The 18983-nt window shown below is 44.3% G+C and overlaps 1 protein-coding gene across 2 annotated transcripts in view; it reads right to left on the bottom strand.

The window, feature by feature from the left end:
- GCNT2 (glucosaminyl (N-acetyl) transferase 2 (I blood group)) overlaps positions 1-18983 on the bottom strand; it is a gene marked incomplete at both ends in the record, with an annotated part of 91471 nt that overhangs the window by 53419 nt on the left and 19069 nt on the right. Inside the window, one exon of one of the 2 annotated variants that reach the window (XM_080710747.1) lies at positions 4827-5745. The exons of the other annotated variant lie outside the window; for it this stretch is intronic. Within the exon in view, the coding sequence (XP_080566873.1) occupies positions 4827-5745 (919 nt within the window). Of the gene's footprint in view, positions 1-4826; positions 5746-18983 lie in introns of those variants that run through there. 2 annotated transcript variants of the gene reach the window in all.

The following is an 18983-nucleotide window of genomic DNA, read 5'->3' as shown; positions in this document are numbered from 1 at the left end:
GGTAAACTTTGAGGAAAGAAGTGAGCAGCACTGTTTGTATATGCATATTTGTGAAAAGAAAAATAGACTAGATACATAGATAGATAGATAAATGCTGTAGTTACAAAGAGCTTTTCTTCTTAAAAAGGGACACTTGGATACAGGAGGATCACAGGTTTTAGGTCAGCCTAGGCAACTTAGTAAGGCCTTCAGCAATTTAGACTCTGTTTCAATGTGAAAATCAATCACTTAATCAATCAATAAGGGCTGGGAACATAACTCAGAGGTAGACCACACCTGGGTTCAATTCCCAGTGCCATACACACACACACACACACACACACACACACACACACACACACACACACCACTCACACACACGCATACAGAAAAATAAGTAAAAAACAAGAACAAAAAAAAAATTAAAATTACACTGAAAACAGAAATGCTGTTGTGCTTAAAGTGTCTCTGGAAATAAAAAGCTAGATGCACATCTCAAATGCTAAATCACACAGAATGCTCAAGGACCAGACATTGGAGTTACTTGAGAGAGTGATTCGATTCTACATTGAAGAGAGGGAAAGCACTGGATGGTTTGTTCTCTTCCGTTTGCAGGCAATTCAGGAAGGCCCCACCGACATGAAGGGTACCCTTTCACCTGGAGACAGGATGGTGTCAAGGGTCTAAGAAAGAAAGGAGGCAAAATCCCAGAAAATATCACACCGCCCTGAACCCCATCCCTTGCAGAATCCTATGGGACAGGCCACTGACATGAGCCATGCTTGGCTTCTTCTCTGGGGAGATGCTCTCTAGAGAAGCTCCCCTAGACCTCCGTGAGGGAAACTGTAATGCCATCGACAAGCTCCCAGGCAACGCAGGCCCAGGCTCACTAGAGATGCACTGACGTTGTGTGTGAGGGCTTTATGGGGTTCTATGCATTGTATCTTCTGCAGAGAACGGTGCATTCAGAAAGGGAAGGGTTCTTTCTGCCTGAGCCCCTCGTTTTGTAGCTGGGGGTATTTGAAGTTCTATGAACTCCCGTGATTAATGTGGGGGTCACACTATTGCTGTGAGTGGCCAGAAGCCACTATGCCATAACATACAAAGGCCTATGGCAAAAAGCCTTTTCCTGTTGAGACAACTTAATATTTAAAAAAAAAAAAAAAAGATAGGATCTTGCTAGGTTGCCCAGTCTGCCTTCAAATTCCTGGGCTCACACGATCCTCCTGCCTCAGCCTCCAAATTTCAGGAACCACAGGTGCAGGAACAACAGGTGCAGGCCAGCACACCTGACTTGAGTTCGCATTCTTTATCTCCCATCTTGTTGATTTGACTAGGACAAGAAAGAGGGTGAAGGTTAAGGAAAAGGGGGGGAGGGGATTCTTTTTTCCCCCCTTTATTTTCTTAAACTCATTTGACATGGAGAAAACTGACTACCTCTGGCAAGATAATCAGAGATGTTTAACATTAACCCAAACACATCTTTTTCTTTTTAAATTATAAGCCACAGCTGGGCCTGGTGACACATGCCTGTAATCCCAGTGCTTGGGAGGCTGAGGCAGGAGGATCACAGATTTGAGGACAGCCTCAGCAAGAAGTGAGGCTCTCATCAACTTAGTGAGACCCTGTTTCAAAATAAAAATAGGGCTGGGGATGTAGCTCAGAGATTCAATCCTGAACCACACACACACACACACACACACACACACACACACACACACGAGAAGACACCTAGATGTTCATCAACAGATGAATGAAAAAAGAAAATGTAGCATATATACACGCAATGGAACTTTCCTCATCTATAAAGAAGAACAAAAGTATATTATTTGCAGGAAAAATGGATGAAACTAGAGAATATTATGGTAAGATCATAATACTGAGAGATCAGCCAGTCTTAGAGAGTCAACGATCATGAGTTTTCTCTCTTATGTAGAAACTAGAGAGAAAATAGAAAACAAAAGAAATTCAGGTAGAGGAGGAGAGAGACCGGGAGAATAGCGGAAGAAGATTGCAGGAAAGAAGAGCTGAGGAAGAGAACAGAGCAAATGATGTTAGGTCCATATATGAAGGAATCACTGCCAGGGTCACTAGCATATAGCAGGAGGGAGCAGGGCCACACTCCAAGTGCCGTGTGCATGTATGAAAGTTTCACTTTGACTTTCACCAAGGAAGTATAATTACAGTGCACCAACAAAAGTACAAGAGTTTTAGGAAAACAACATGTCAGCCAGGCAGAGTGTTACCCACCTGTCATCCCAGTACCTGGGAGGCTGAGACGGGAGAATTGCAGGTTTAAGACCAGCCTCTGCAATATAGCAAGGCTCTCAGCAGCCTAGTGAGACACTTTTTCAAAACAAAATAGGAGATGGGTGTATAGTTCAATGGTAGAATGTCCCTGAGTTCAGGCCGGGCGTGGTGGCGCACGCTTGTAATCCCCGCGCTTGGGAGGCTGAGACGGGAGGATCGCACGGGTTCGAAGCCAGCCTCAGCTACTTAGTGAGGCTCTCAGCAACTTAGCGAGACCCTGTTTCCAAATAAAGTATAAAATAGGTCTGGGAGTATAGCCTGGAGGTAGAAAGCCTCTGGTTTCCACCCCCAGTACCACCAAAGAAAAAAAAAAAGAATGTCCCTGAGTTCAATCCCCAGTAACACACACACACACACACACACACACACACACACACACACACACACACACGACTGCATCACTATCTAAGGTAGCCTGTGGCTAGGACCAAACCTTTATGAATTTTCATGGACCAGTGGGGGTAGAAAGAAAATAAATATTTAAATATAAAAACCAGCCTTTAAGTGACTAATGCTCACAAATTATATGCCAAGGATGGAAACAACCAATCAAGGTTGAAAACACGATGGCCAGAGGGAAAGGAAAGTTAGGTAGCAAGAAAATATGTAGAGCAAGAGCCAGATGGCTCCCCGGGCAAGACAGCCTGGAACTCAGAGACGAGCGAGGTATTTTCCACAGAGTGTGGGCATGTTTATTGTCCTGCAGGCCCTGCCCTGCGGCCCGAGAGCACTTACCAGCATTTCCAACTTGGCAGCCCCCCAACAGCGAGAACAATGATTGTTTTTCTCTTGCCATAATAATGCTGTCTACCTCATTAGAGATCCATTTTGTATTTTTTCGTTGAGCCCAAAGCACACTGTTTCTTTCCAAAGAAATCCCATCATGTTTTTTCTATATTTAAAACGGAATTATTCTGGTAAATTAGTAAAAGTAGAAATGTTTTGATGAGAAAGAAAGGCAGTTTTTTCCTGCAATCTGAAGTAAAATGTATGTTTTGTAAAAAAAACAACAACAACAACAAAAAAACCCCACATATATATAATAAGAGATTTGCATGAGTCCAGATATTTCTTAAGCCCCACTGGGTTTAAGGGTGAGAACTGTGGTACCCTAGTAAAGCTTTGTGCTTTGCCATTCATTCATTCATTGGCTCACTCATTCATGCATCTAATGCATATATGTATTTAGAAAATGATCTCGATTTCATGGAGCTCTTACAGAGGAAGCCAATGACACCTCCATTCAAATAGGTAAATACGATCATTCCAGATGGGGATAGACTCTCCAAAGCGAGATCAAGGTGTGTACTGGCACAAGGCCAGAGTAGGGTCAGAGCTGCTGGGAGCTGAGACCAGCAGGTGAGGAGGAAGCTGTGCCGCTCTAGAGGTAGGTAGGCTCATGGCTAAGGCGAAGATGTGGAGCTGAGAGGAGGCCTGACAGATCTGGGGAAAGAACAGAAGGAGACCGGTGTGGACTGAGAACAGCCATAGCTATTGTGCTGAAGATTTAACAAGATGATAACAAGATGTCCAAAGAGGAACATGATAAACCGCAAAGTGATACCATGGAAAGTTGTTTGATAGCGCCGGAATACTTGAATGGTCACCGTGGAAAGACCATCATTTTGCCTTCAGAAAGGAATAGTATAAGAAATGTATATTTGCCGGGTGTGGTGTCGCACGCTTATAATCCCAGCATTTTGGAGGCTGACACAGGAGGATCTTGGGTGGACAGCCTCAGCTACTGCTTAGTGAGGCCTTTTGCAACTCAGTGACACACTGTTTCAAAATAAAGAATAAAACAAAAAATTAGGGCTATGGGTGTAGCTCGGAGGTAGAATGCCCCTGGGTTCCATCTTCAGTACCCCCAAAATAACAATAATAAAAGGAAATGTTTATTTTAGTTTTCAGCTTGTACTTCCTATTAAAAAAAACAACAGGTTAAGCAAAATCCCTTTTCTCTTTCTTTCTTCCTTTCTTCCTTTCTTTCTTCCTACTGGGGATTGAACCCAGGGGTGTTCTACCTATGAGCTATATCCCCAGCACTATTTTATTATTTTATTTTGAAACAAGGTCTGGCTAAGCTGCTGAGGCCGTGATTCTCCTATCCTGGCCTCCCAAGTATTGAGATTTCAGGAATTCACCACCATGCCCAGCTAAAAGCCCTTACAAATTCAGTCATACTTCAGTATCCCCTGGAAGCTGGTTCCAGGGTTCTCTTCCATAAGCTACAGATACTCAAGACCTGCTATGAAATGGTATAGTATTTGCATATAACTTATGCATACTCTCCTGTGTACTTTAAATCATCTCTAGATTATTTATAATATCAAATACCTTCTTGTCATGGAAATAGCTGTTATACTGTACTGTTTAGGGAATTATGAGAAAACATCTATACATATTCAGGACAGGTGCAGTTTTATTTTCTGAATATTTTTCATTTGAGGTTGGTTGAATCCACAGATGTGGAACCTGTAGGTAAAGAGGGTCACCTGTCTGACACATCTGTGTGTGAAATATGGAATCTCACATACCTGGAATCCTATTGAGCGTCACCCAGTAGTGTTCATCGGGACTGAATGTGTCTTTGGACCACTGGAGTAGATCAACAGCCCGCGGGTCGCGGAGAACAAAGTCAGCAAATTCTCTTGATAGAGCGACATAGGCAGAGCCAAAGTAGATGGTGAGATTGTGGGGAGGGGGTGGTTTTAGTGCTGTTGTTCTTATCACATAGGAAAGATCTTTGCCCAGGTGTTCACGGTGAACATACTTAGTCCTTCCAATTGCATGAGCGGGGGGCAGTACTCCCGGGGTAAGATTCTTCCCTTTCAACCTTTTCAGATACTGAACAATTTCCTTGTTGGTTTTCAGGGGGAAATCCTGCCCACAGGTGTTGAGGACGTACTTCCATGGCACCTCCGAGGTCGACAGGTCTTTGATGCAGTTCAGATCAGCCTGGAGCCTAGAAATCCCACCGTAGACCACGGGTTCCATCTTCGAAGCCAGGAAAGCATTGGGGAAACAGCCCAGTAACTGTTCCACCTCGCCTTTAAATTCAACCGTTGCCTTTTCGTCCACGTGAATACAGTAGATATTCTGGGGCATGAAAATAGCTCTGAACAGCCTGGAGAAGGTGTCAAAATCATGATGGATGACCATGATATATGCCAAAGGAAATTCGACTTCTTCTTGAGACAAAGGGGCTGTGATATAGTGGCTCTGGGTCAAATATTCCTTGCAAGAAGACTTCTCGTAGATCCTGAGTTTGTTTCTCCACAGGAAAGGGGCTTTCCCATTGATAAAGGACGCGCAGGCTTGAGTGAGCAGCAGCGTGTCTGAGATGTTCAGCCTCTGGTAGATTTGCTCTCCACCGAAAGTGAACACATAAAACACGATAAAAACGATAACGGAAGAGGCAGAGACTACGAAGAGAGAGCGGGCCGATGGAGGCATGCCTCCGGGAGGGGAGGGCTGTCAAAATCTGCAAATCCTTTCTTGCACTTACTTTTTCCTCTGAGTACTTATAGGGTACGTGTTCCAATCATTTGGGCCCTGAAGTCCACGCTGTGAATGCATTCGGCTCTGTCCAGAGAGCCCCCAGCTGCAGGTTTTCTCTTCAGGCTGATGTTAAAAACGGATCCCGCCTCTCTCCAGCCTCCTTTGTCTAAAGCCCAGAGGCAGGTTGCTGAGCCCAGCCTCCTCCGCCTCCTCCTCCCCCTGCCTCCCGCTTTGCATCTGCGGGCTGTCTCGCTAACACTCTACTAACTCTGCATTCCCCCTGCAGATTCGGTTTCCCGGATCTCTTTTCTTTCATTTCCTGCACTTCTTGCAGTGATCGCTGGTCAGCCCCGGGAAGCCGAGCTGTGATGAGCTCCGTGGTGGCTGGCACGGCTTCCTGCAGCCCTGCAGCCCGCCGGAGACTCACCCCCTCGGTTGCTCCTGGCAGTCATCCACAGCCTGCCTCTCTCGGCTGTTCCATTCCAACCCACGGGGTGTCACATGGCTGCGGTTCTCCACGATGCTGTGTCATGAAACCTGACTCAACTCACAAAATCTCAAAGAAGAAAGAGAAAAGCTCCTGCACCTCCCACCCCTGTTTCCTGGTAAGGTTTTCCAGCCCCGCCCCACCTTTTCCCAAAACAACAGTTCCCTGAGGAGCAGTTCCAGGCCCAGGGGACCTGTCACGGCAAGGGCTGTGGGCCCACGACTTTGGAACAGACTGCTCTGTTCTCAGTTTCAGCGTCTGCCCTGGCCTTTAACAAGCCCTGAGCTACACGGCCTCATTTGGATGCGACCAGAAGGCTTCAAAGACAGGAACTGGAATCCTGATGTTCAGATTGGGGATCTCAAGGGCACTGGGGTTGTAACTACCCCCAGAGCACATGAGCCGATGCTCAGAGAAGTGTGTTCTGTAGTGTTTTATCGATCATATAGGAAATAAATGTTGTTTTTTTTCCTATTTGTAAATAGTGTTTGGGCTAAGGAGTACCATGCACATTTACTTAGAAGTCTCTCCTCTTCGACTTCCTACTTTTCCATGACTTGTCTTTTAGTGAAATACAGCTGGATGCATTTTATTTAATATACTCTCAGAATATCTTTTTTTTGGTGGTGGTATGCAGACAGAACCTAGGGGTGCTCTACCTCTGAGCTATCCCCCAGCCCTATCTTATTGTTTTGAGATAGGGTCTCACTAAGTTTCTAAGAGTCTCACTACTGGGGCTGAGGCTGTCCCCAAACCTGCCACTCTCCTGTCTCAGACTCCCAAGTACTGGGATTACAGGCATGTGCCACCACATCTAGCTTTTAGAATGTCTTTTAAAGCACCAATTTAACTGCATTCTGCCTATTTGTCCAAAACAGAACACATCAGAGACTCTGACCCACAGCATTAACTCTTAGTGGAAGCTAAGCTCCCACCCAGCCCAGGAAGGGAGAATGTCCTTTAATGCACCCTCTTCACCCTGCTGCTGCTGGCATTGACATGACCACATACTGACTCATGACTTTACCTGTGGGTTAGGAAATCAGTGGCTGCCACCCACGACTTGGGACTCTCCAGACTCTGTCGTAATGATCGGCTACTTCCTGAGCTTACTGTGGTTTCATTCTTCTTGTGTTCAATGATTTTTGGTTGCTGGTTTGTTTTTGTTTTTTTTGGTTTGGTACCCGGGATTGAACCCAGGGGCATTTTTATTCTAAAACAGGGCCTGGATACGTTGCTGGGGCTGGCCTTGAACCTGTGATTTTCCTGCTTCAGCCTCTCAAGTACTGGGATTACAGGTGTGTGCTTACTGCATCTGGCTTCACTGTTTACATTTTTTTTTTTATCTCCCCAGTCTTTATGTTATTCTTTTTCTCCCTTTTACTAAATTCTCCTTGTACCCACTACAAATAAACTCTATATGTAACCTATTGCTGGACTTTTAGACCAAGTAGAAAGAGAAACTATAGCCATTATGTATAGATAAAGCAGATCCATCTAAAGCTTAATATCTTCTGCAGAGTTGAGCAAAGAGAATGACCCAACGTTCAATCCCAAGATTCTCTTCTCCCAAATAATACTCTTAGCTATTAGGGTTGTTAGGTCTGCTATTTCTAAAACAACAGTGAGTAGTTTTAGTATCTTGTCTGGCAAAGCCTTGTGGCTTAGAATGAATATTAAAATATTTGCAGCTTGACAGCGTAGGGGGTGAAGATGCTTATCATAATTAGACAACACAATCGGTTTACATTACCATTTCCAAATGGTCAATAACATGGGTGGGTTCGGGTTCATACAGGCTTAGGAGATAGACATGAATAATGTTACCATTGTAAGAGGTACAGACACTGGCCAAAATAGGAACTTTCACAATACTTCTGTACTCAGCCCAACCCTGCAAATGGCATTGTTTATGTGTTGAGAAATATAGCTGTTTTCTCCCAGCCATTTCTCCTGTCCTTGGGCCTATTTCTCCCACACTTGGGTAGCAGGGTGTGTGTGTGTGTGTGTGTGTGTGTGTGTGTGTGTGTGTGTGTGGTACTGGGGATGGAACCTAGGGGCTTTCTACCTCCAAGCAGCACCCTTAACCCTATTTTTTATTCTTTATTGTGAAACAGGGTCTCACTAAGTTACAGAGTACCTCACTAAGTAGCCGAGGCTGTCCTCGAACCATAATCCTCCTGTCTCAGCCTCCCAAATGCTGGGATTACAAGTATGCACCACCATGCCCCGCTGGGTGGCAGTTTTAAACAGTCTCTACAGGAGAACTTTTTGCAAAGCCACTTTTCAGAGTAGAGAACATTGGCTACCAGTTACCTTTGCTTCCCGACAGGCCACACAACCTGCTCACCCAGAATGGACACAGAGCTTTTGTGTGTCTGAGATTGGATGACACAGCCTTCCCTACTTGTCTTTTACTACTAATCGCCAAGGACGTGGCTGACACTTGCAGGCCTAGCAACCAGGCCTTGTGCCTGGCTTTGGAAGCAATTATTCCTGAACTGGCACATTCATCAGGCTAGACACCTTTCCCCTCCCCTGTGGCCGTCATAAAGGCTTTCTCTTCATTACACACAGAAGCCTTTATTTTCTACACATCATTTAAGATGGTTTTTTTTTAAGTTATGAAGATAAGCAGAACATGACTCCAAAATAAAGATGGCATCCTTTATTTGAAATGAGGGTGCTGGGCATGGTGGCATATGCCTATAATCCAAGGACTTGGGAGACTAAGACAGGAGAAATGCAGGTTCGAGGCCAACTCAGCAACTTAGAGAAACCCTCAGCAACTTAATGAGACCCTGTTTAAAAAAAGGGGCTGGGGCTGGAGTGCAGCTCAGAGGTATCGTGCCCCTGAGTACAATTTCTAGTACCACACACACACAGGAAAAAAAAAAGAAAAAAGAAAAGAAATGAGAGAGGACTTAGAATCTCAGTGAATAAAAAATAGTAAAAAATAATAAAAAGAGGGAGGGAGGGAGGGATCCTCCTCCTCTGTGCTCTCAATAACTTTTGCCTACCCACAGGAAAAAGCAAGGTAGCATTTGCCTGACCCTGCAAGACCCAGAGAAAAATAAGTTGGGCGCATAGAACACTGAGAATCGCTCTTGGCCAGGCTGCGCCAACCAGAGAGCCAAGCACTGCCTGTTGATGTGCTCAGAAGCTCGTCCTTAGTCTTGTTACTGGAGGATCATACAATAGGTTTTAGTGGGGGTGCACTTCCAGGCAATCTGTGGCAGCTGTGGGAGATTTCTGGGCACACGTCCTCCTGCACACCCCCTCTGCTTAATGCCAATGCACACTTCAGTAGCTTTCATAATTGCTCAGGGACTGGGACTTGTTTTTCTATTCTCAATTAACCACTATCCCTGACTTGGGAAAGAACTTGCCAGGACACAGGTTTAGGTGGAAATAGTAGGCTAGTAAAGTTAAATAATAGCAAAAAGAGCAGGGAGAGGAGTGGCTTGGTTAAAGTTGGCAGAAGTAGCACCAAGGGGCTAGGTTATGTTGGCATAAAAGATTAGTTAGATCCGGTGAGGCTAGGTCAATCTTGGGTGTGTTGATGGCTTTTCTTTGAGTGGGTATTTTTATGTGATTTGTCTTGTAATTGAAGCAGGTCAAATGACTCAGGGGTTTCTTTCTTTTTTTCTTTTTCTTTTTGATACTGGGATTGAACTCAGTGGCATTTTACCACTGAGCCACAACCCTGGCCATTTTAAAATTTTTTATTATAAAACAGAAACACTGAGTTTTACCAGGTTGTCGAGGCTGGCCTCGCACCTACGATTGTCCTGTCTGGGCCTCCCAAGTACTGAAATTACAGATGTGCGCCACTGCATCTGGCTGGGATTTATTCCTAACTATAAAATATGAGAACATTTTTTTTTTTCCTTTGAACTAAGTGATAGATGTGAAAGTGGGGATGCCGGCAACCCAGTTCCCTTTGGACCGCTAACTGAGTAGTTCTGTTCTAGGTGGCCAGGTGGTTTATAAGTGCTCATTTTATATTAGATTTTTCAATGGTGATGATCATGATGCTAAAGTGGAACATTTCCAAAGCACTTCTTACTTGTAACTTTTTTGGTGGGGGAGTCCTGGGGATGGAACCCAGAGGCTTTCTACCTCTGGGCTACACTCCCAGACCTATTTTTTTTAAATATTTTATTTGGAAACAGGGTCTCACTAAGTTGCTGAAAGCTTAAGTAGCTGAGGCTGGCTTTGAACCTGTGCGATCCTCCTATCTCAGCCTTCGAGTACTGAGATTACAAGTGTGTGCCACCACACCCAGCTCCAAAGCACATCTTTAACCAAAACAAGAGTTCTTCTGTAACTGAGAAGTCCTCCAATAGCGTTCTCTGGGGAAAATCCTCCTCCTGGGGCCCAATCATTTTATTTTCTAGACCTTTCATCTAATTAGCAACAGAAGTTGTTATCTAGATCTCCAAACCCAACACACTGCTTTACATTGATCATTTCAGAGCAGAGGCCGAGGGGTGGTGAGAAGTGTTTACCATGCAGTGTCTTCAGGACCCAAGGGGCAAGCCGGGCATGGTGGCGCACACTTGTAATCCCCGCGCTTGGGAGGCTGAGAAAGGAGGATCGCACGGGTTCGAAGCCAGCCTCAGCTACTTGGTGAGGCTCTCAGCAACTTAGTGAGACCCTGTTTCCAAATAAAATAGAAAATAGGTCTGGGAGTATGGGAGTATAGCCCGGAGGTAGAAAGCCTGTGGGTTCCACCCCCAGTACCACCACCAAAAAAAAAAAAAAAAAAAAACAAGGCCCAAGGGGCAAGTTCAGTGGGTTACGCTGGACCATGTCATCACACTGAGCTGGAGTGAGCTGCACCTGATTTTGATGCAGCAAAGATGCCTTGGAAACACTTCCTGGATGCTGGAGGAGTTTAAGCAAATACTTGCAAAAGACAGTTCACTAAGTATTCAAGTAGTCAAATGTTAAGTACACAGGCAGTCTTCTAGTAGTATAAAACTAGCAACTAGAAATGGAAAGATACTGACATAAGGGGGCTCTCAAAAATAAAAAATAAGTTGCCCAAAATAAATCATGGCCAATCTGTATTTTAAGAACAGACTTAGGAGCTGAATTTATAAATTAAACTTAACTGTTTAACCTTGGGAGGGTAACTGACTCATCAATTGTTACTAAAACATTTGTTTCCAGAAGTATTCCGGGCTTCTTTGGGTGTGGCTAAACTGAGTGTGTCTATAACTTGAGGAAAAGGATAATCCTGAGCAGAGATTTGCAAATATTGGCTTAATCTAATTGCCTGGAGGGAATGTTAAAAAATTCAAGCTTTGAAGTCCCAGCCCCCAAAATTCAGAACATTTCAAGCTGAGCTTGCTGGTTTGCATTTCAGTCTCAGTCTTAGCGAATGTTGATACTGTGGATCCCTGGAGCAAGGTTTGAGAATCATTGGACCAGAGACCAAAATTCCTTGATTCCACACCCTCTTCTTCCTACCATGACCCTGAGCTTCTTTCCTATGACTAAGCAATATAGCATAAGAAAAAGTAATGTTTGGGTATAAACAGTACTGTACAATTTGGAAATGATTAATAAACATGCACTCAAATGATGGATAATCTGATCCCTAGAGCAAACTTTACTATGGAAACTAATAGGTGGCACAGGTGTTCCTCAATATAGGGACTGGGTCCAAGATTGCTCCCTCCTCCCCCAGGATATCAACATCCTGGATACAGGTCCGTGCTAGTATTTGCATATAACCTATGTGCATCTCCCTGCAAACTTCAAATCATCTCTAGATTACTTGCTGTACCAGATATGGTGTAAATACTGTACAAACAGTTGTTAATACTATATTATTTAGGGAATAACAAGAAGCCCACATGTTTAATACAGATATGATGAGAATATTTTTAATCTGAGGTTAGTTGAATCCATGAATTCTGAACCACGGATACGATGAGCCAATAGGTACTTGCTGTCATGGAAGTGAAAGAAACCCTAGTTACTAGCTGTCCACCCCCAAATCATGTCTCTAATTACTGTACTCAGCAGCCACACCTGTGCATAATCCATCTCTCACAAGCTATGGGGCAGGATATCTTAACACGAACCCTGCTGTATCAAGGAGCTAGTCTTTCATAAGCCTGAAAACAGAGGAGGGTGTAAGGGAAGGACAGAAAGGAGAGAGAGGAGAGAGAGAAAAGAGAGAAGAGTGAAGAGGTATGAATTGTTACAACTCTGAAAAACTAACCCTATCTACTGATACTATTATATCTTATTGCCCAGCAATTCCATTCCCAGTTACTTATTTGACAGAAATACGTATGTATTTATCAAAGGATATCTAGCTCGATATTCACTGCAGCCATATAAATAATCGACTCAAAATGGAAACCACTCAAATGCCCATTAACAGTTACTGAATCACAGGGTTGCTCAACTGTGGCACTTGGCATTTGGGGCTGAAAAACACTTTGTTTTATGGGCCTGTCTGGGGCATTGAGAATGTTTAAGGGCACCTCTGGTTTCTATCTGCTAAATGCCAAGGGTGATTCTAAACACCAGTAGCACTCTCTGCTCCCTGCCCCACCAGCTGTGACAACCAAAAACTTCTCCAGTAATTAGCCCTTCTTTCTACCCAATAATGAGAATGGACAAGTGAAATACAACTGCCAACAACAAGAGAAATCTTGCAAACTTAATGTTAAGCAAAAAGAGCCAGACTACTTAGTGAGGCCCTCTGCAACTCAATGAAACCTGGTTGCAAAATAAAGAATAAAAAAATAGGGCAGGGGGTGTAGCTTGGAGGTGGAATGCCCCTGGGTTCCATCTCCAGACCCACCAAAAAAAAAAAAAAAAAAAAAAAAAAAAAGAGCCAGACAGGAAAGAGAGAGAGAGAGAGAGAGAGAGAGAGAGAGAATATGCTGTGTATTTCCGTTTATATAAAGCACAAAAACAAGCCAGGCGTGGTGGCCCATGCTTGTAATCCTAGCATTTGGGAGGCTGAGACAGGAGGATCGTAGTTTGCGGCCAGCCTCAGCTACTTAGTGAGGCCCTTTGCAACTTAGTGAGACCCTGTTTCAAAATAAAATATAAAAAATAGGGCTGGGGATGTAGCTCAGAGGTAGAATGCCCCTGGGTTCCATCCCCAGTACCACACACACACACAAACACATACATACATACATACATACATACATGCATACATACAGGACAAAAACAGATGAATGTAACCAATGCTGTTAAACATCAGTGTTGGATGGGTTACTGGTTACACGGGTATGTTGTTTGTGAAAATGCACCATGCTGAACACATATACTTTTTTATGCTATATACTACTTTACCATAAATGCAGGGACAAGTGAATGTGGATAATCTTTCTTCTGGAAAAACTCTTTCACGAATTTTCAAGGTGAGGGAGGATTGGGTGCCTCTTTTGAGTGACATTTACAGACATCACTTCTGGTCCAATATTCTGTGATGCCACATCCCCAAACTCCTTTCCTTCTTCTTGAAGTAGACTGGCTCCTAGGATGTTCCCACCCTGGCTCCTTTGATACCAGCCACCTCCAGCCATGATGTAACCGGCTCTCCTTCTTACCAGTGAAAGAAAAAAGTCACGAGAAACAGGAAGGTAAAACTCTACTCAAAACCTACTCTGATGATGCACATGGAACTGGGTGCTGGCTCTTTAAGACACCTAGAGTCCCTCTCTTGCTTGTTGCTGCCCAGTCTCCCATCTCCATCTTAGCTGCCCTCGGACCTCTCATGAAGCCCAACGTCACCAAAACGAGAGCCAAGAAGTATGTTTCAGACTGGTTGGCAGAATTCAGCATAACTGGCAGAAACCCAGAGGGATTGGCAACGGGGTGCTGAGAAGACTCCAGGGCCAGATTTTGATGCCCAACACTGGTGATGGGGCAACCAGCAAGCAAAGCATAGCTCCCAGCCCCTTCTGGAAGTTCCTGGTCCATGGCCTCCAGGAGTTGAAAGTGTTCCTCACAGGCAACACATCTGACTGTGCTGAGACCGCCCACAACGTCTCCTCAAAACCGCCCTGAAAAGAGCCGCCTGGCTGGGCATTCGTCACCAGCCCCAGTGCCAGGCTGCCCAGGGAAGATGGCGAACTGGCAACTCACAGGCAGTGTGTGTGTGTGTGTGTGTGTGTGTGTGTGTGTGTGTTGTGCACATGCACACATGTAAGTAAGACCATATAAAACTGCAAAAAAGAATAAAGAAAAAAAAAAAAGACACCTGGAACGGAGACTCTTCTATGGAGGGGGTGGGGACTGCACCGAAGAGGGAGCAGAATAGAATAGATGGCTGGTCAGGAAACCAGGAAGCAGGCTCAGAGGCTGACAGCTCTGCTAGCAGGGTGGGGCCAGTCATTATAACCCTACTCTTCTTTATTTTTTTATTTATTTAGTGGTACTGGAGATGGAACCCATAGGCTTTCTACCTCTAGGCTATACTCCCAAACCTATTTTAAATTTTATTTGGGAACAGGGCCTCACTAAGTTGCTGAGAGCCTCACTAAGTAGCTGAGGCTGGCTTCGAACCTGTGCGATCCTCCTGTCTCAGCCTCCCAAGTGCTGGGATTAAAAGTGTGCGCTACCACGCCCAGCCAACTCTACTCTTCTGAGGAGAAAACTGAAACTCAAAATGGTCCCTGGCTTTGCTCTGAGTTTGCAGCTAGGAAGGGCTGGCTTAGATGTACCAGTATTAGGAATGGCCTAAAAATTTTTGAAAAAGTTGTGGTTATTAATATATATATATAGAAAATGGAGGGAAGACATGTAAAAGGCAAGGGCGGTGAGGGCTTGGTTACTGACAGGTCAGGTAGCTATTATAATGCAAAGTACACTTTGCTCATTGCTGCCTGTAGAGGTGGCTCCCATCTCCATCATAACGACCATATGCATATATAAAGTAATTAGCAAGTGGATAGAGAAATTGGGACTTAGGACTTTCACATTCTAAAGACAGGTTTGCATAAAAAATGATATCTAGCAAAGAGTTAAGGAGTCACCAAGAGTATGGGAGGAGGGGATTGACCTTGGTAAAAGGAGAGCAGATACCACATGGCCCTTGACCTTGTGAATGATTCTGGTTTAAACAAAGAAACCTAGGTGTATACCAACAGTTAGGCAGGAAGTTAAGGGGCAGACTTAGACTTAGGTCATAGGATTATGTAGTAGAGCAAGATGGAGGACTATTGTATCTATAAAAGGCTGTTTTATATTTTGTATCCTGGTGACTTCCTTCAGGCCATTCGCCTATGCTATCCCTGGATAGCATGGGTCTGTAACTGTCTCCTGTATTTCTATCTTTTTAATAATAAACTCATTTAAATCTTCAGCAAGAGTCCAGACTAGTGCTCATCTATTCTAAGTCTAGGACAAGACCCCATGATTACGGGAATAGTTTCCAGAAGCCTAACACAGGTTCCCGGAGCAGGTCCCTGAAACCATCACAGGTCAAACCATAACACAAGACAGGAGTGTGAGCAGCTCTGCTCTCACTCTTAGTCACTCTAATACCCTGTGGCTGGCTTTCTTTCTTTCTTTCTTTCTTTCTTTCTTTCTTTCTTTCTTTTCTTTCTTTATCTATTTATTTTTCCTTCCTTCCTTCCTTCCTTCCTTCCTTCCTTTCTTCCTTCCTTCCTGTAGAGGGCACTGAATATAGGGGCATTATACCTCCAAGATACAGCCCCAGACCTTTTTTCCTTTTTTGTTTGAAACAGGGTCTCACTAGGTTGCTGAGAGCCTTGCTAAGTTGCTGAAGCTGGCCTTGAATCTGTGACCCTCCTGTCTCAGCCTTTCAAGTACTGAGATTAAAGGCATGTGCCACCACACCTAGCTACCCTCCCCATGCCCTTTCTGGGAAGGGCAGGCATGTCCTGTAGTCTGGGCCTGATATTCTTCCTGGAGAAATCCTGAGAAACAAGGAGGGCTGTGTTTGCTTTCAACAAGACACAAGGACTTCTTTTCCCTTCGTGTCTTTTCTTCCTCAAACATTCGGTTTATCAGTGTTACTGTTGAGGATGTACCTAAGCCAGAAACGCTATGAACTTTCTTTTTCTTTCTCTTCAAGAAGTTCATGAACAACTTCTTCATGGCTTACAAAAGTATTCTGGACAGATCTTTTCCTTATGCCTCATATTATGATTGACTTTTTTTTTTTTTTTTTTTTTTTTTTTTTTGCAGTACTGGAGATGGAACCCAGGGCCTTCTACCTCCAAACTACACTCCCAACCCTATTTTTTCTTCTTTATTTTGAAACAGGGTCTCACTAGGTTGCGGAGGGCCTAAGTAGCTGAGGCTGGCTGTGAACCTGTGATCCTCCTGTCTCAGCTTCCCAAATGCTGGGATTACAAGCTTGTGCCACCATGCCCGGCATGACTGACTTTCAATTTCATCTGTCCAGCCCTCTCTCCTCCTAGTGGAAATCAGGATCCAGGAGATACCTTGCGCCAGGCTGGATGAGCTTCCTCAGCCCTGACCCTTAACTGATGAACCAAGCACTTGGACTCAAAGTACCTGTGTACTATCCTTATCTCTTCTCTTTCTGCAGAGAACAACTTGCCACGCCAAAGTCTATCATCCTTTGACCCAAGCTGGCACCTGGAGAATTCAGATCTCCCCTCAGCCTTCCTAGACACTGCCCTTTACCTCCTCAAAATACCTGCTCTCTCTGGACGTGGGGCGCAAACTTGTAATCCTAGTACCTGGGAGGCTGAGACAAGAGGATTGGGAAATTTACTTTAAATTTGGAAATTGGGAAATTGACTTTAAATTTGTTGTTAACCTTTCTTATGACTAGGTATAGGACTACCCAGATAAAACATATATTGATAAGCTATTACATGAATTCCATCAGAATCAGTTACCTATTTTACAAAAAGAGTTGAATAATTGCACCAAATGACTACCAGGTGGCCTTTTAGACCCCCTTCATGCTCTGCAAAAGAGTAACCAGCCCTGACTCTGGTTGGGTCTGCCAAAATGGGAGAAGAGAGAGTTTTGAGTTTTTTGTTTTTGTTTTTTTGTGGTACTGGGGATGGCACCCAGGGACATTCTACGTCTGAGCTATACCCCCAGCCCTATTTTCTATTCTCTATTTTATTTTTGTATGTTACTGGGGGTGGAACCCAAAAGCTTTTCTACCTCTGGGCTATACTCCCAGACCTATTTTATATTTTATTTGGAAACAGGGTCTCACTATGTTACTGAGAGCCTCACTAAGTAGTTGAGGCTGGCTTTGAACCTGTGCAATCCTCATATCTCTGCCTCCCAAACACTGGGATTACAAGCGTGAGCCACCACGCCCTGTTAAATTTCCCCTCTGCAAAGGGGCTGCAGATGGAATCTCCATATTTCTTGGGATTTTCTCTTCTTCTTGCACAACTTGCAAAAGACCTGGGAGTGGCATGCATGCCTGTAATTCCAGGCCTTGGGAGGCTGCGACAGGAGGATTAGAGATTCTCCAGACCAGCCTCAGCAATTTAAAGATCCTCAGCAATTCAGCAAGAACCTGTTTCAAAAATAAATAAAATAAAATAAAAAAGTGAAAAAGGCTGGGGTGTAGCTTGGAGTTAGAATGCCCAGAATTTAATTCTCAGTAAAAACAAAACAAAACAAAAAAACAGAACACAGAATACACACACAGAGAGAGAAAGAGAGAGAGAGAGAGAGAGAGAGAGAGAGAGAGAGAGAGAGAGAAAGAGAAGAGAAGAGAAGAGAAGAGAAGAGAAGAGAAGAGAAGAGAGGAGGGGAGGGGAGGGGAGGGGAGGGGAGGGGAGGGGAGGGGAGGGGAGGGGAGGGGAGGAGAGGAGAGGAGAGAGAGAGAATATTGTCTCCCTTTTCAGAGGTCCCAGCTGGTGAGAGATAGATCAGCATGTGCTGGGGCAGGGGCTTTGTCTGAACACTGTGGAGAAAGACCAGCTCCTTGGAGTGGGACTGAGAAAAGAAGTGGCTACACTGCTACTGGGATCTGGGGTTTCCCAGTGCTACATAAGGGAGTGGCTAAAGAAACTCCAAGTTGTCCAATTAAAATTGGAGATGTCCGTGTATACTTGTGGGTTTAAATATATCCTTTAAAAACTAAGCCGGGTGTGGTGGTACATGCTTGTAATCCCAGCATTTGGGAGGCTGAGACAGGAGGATGGTGCTTCACAGACAGCCTCAGCTACTTACTGAGGCCCTTTGCAACTCAGTGTGAGCCTGTTTCAAAATAAAGAATAAAAAATAGAGCTGGGGATGTAGTTCAGAGGTATACTGCCCCTAGGCTCCATCTCTACTACAAACAACAACAACAACAAAACAATTAAATAGCTGTGTTTGTGCCTGTGAATGTGTGTAAGGTGAGACGTACGTTTGGGAGTGTGAGAGAGAGCAGGCGACCATGTGCAATGCGCATGCACGGACATTCTGAGACACCTACATGTACAGTTGGCCTTCTGCATCTGTGGCTGCCACATCCCTGGGTTCAGCCAACCTTGGGTAGAAAATATTCTGAAAAAAAGGTTGTGTTTATACCCAAAGCATACGAACTTCTTTTTTCTTGTCATCATTCCCTAAAGCATTTGAAACCAAATTTTGAATTAAAATATAGAGAGTGGTGCATCAATTTTTTCAAACTAAATTTTTCTCCAAAATATATCGGAGAGTTTAGCATTCATTTTTCAGCATTGCAACTACTAATGAAGCATCTGTACTG

Source organism: Muscardinus avellanarius (genome assembly GCF_963383645.1).
Source record: "Muscardinus avellanarius genome assembly, chromosome: 14".
NCBI lineage: Eukaryota > Metazoa > Chordata > Mammalia > Rodentia > Gliridae > Muscardinus > Muscardinus avellanarius.
This window is presented reverse-complemented; position numbering and strand designations above follow the sequence as displayed.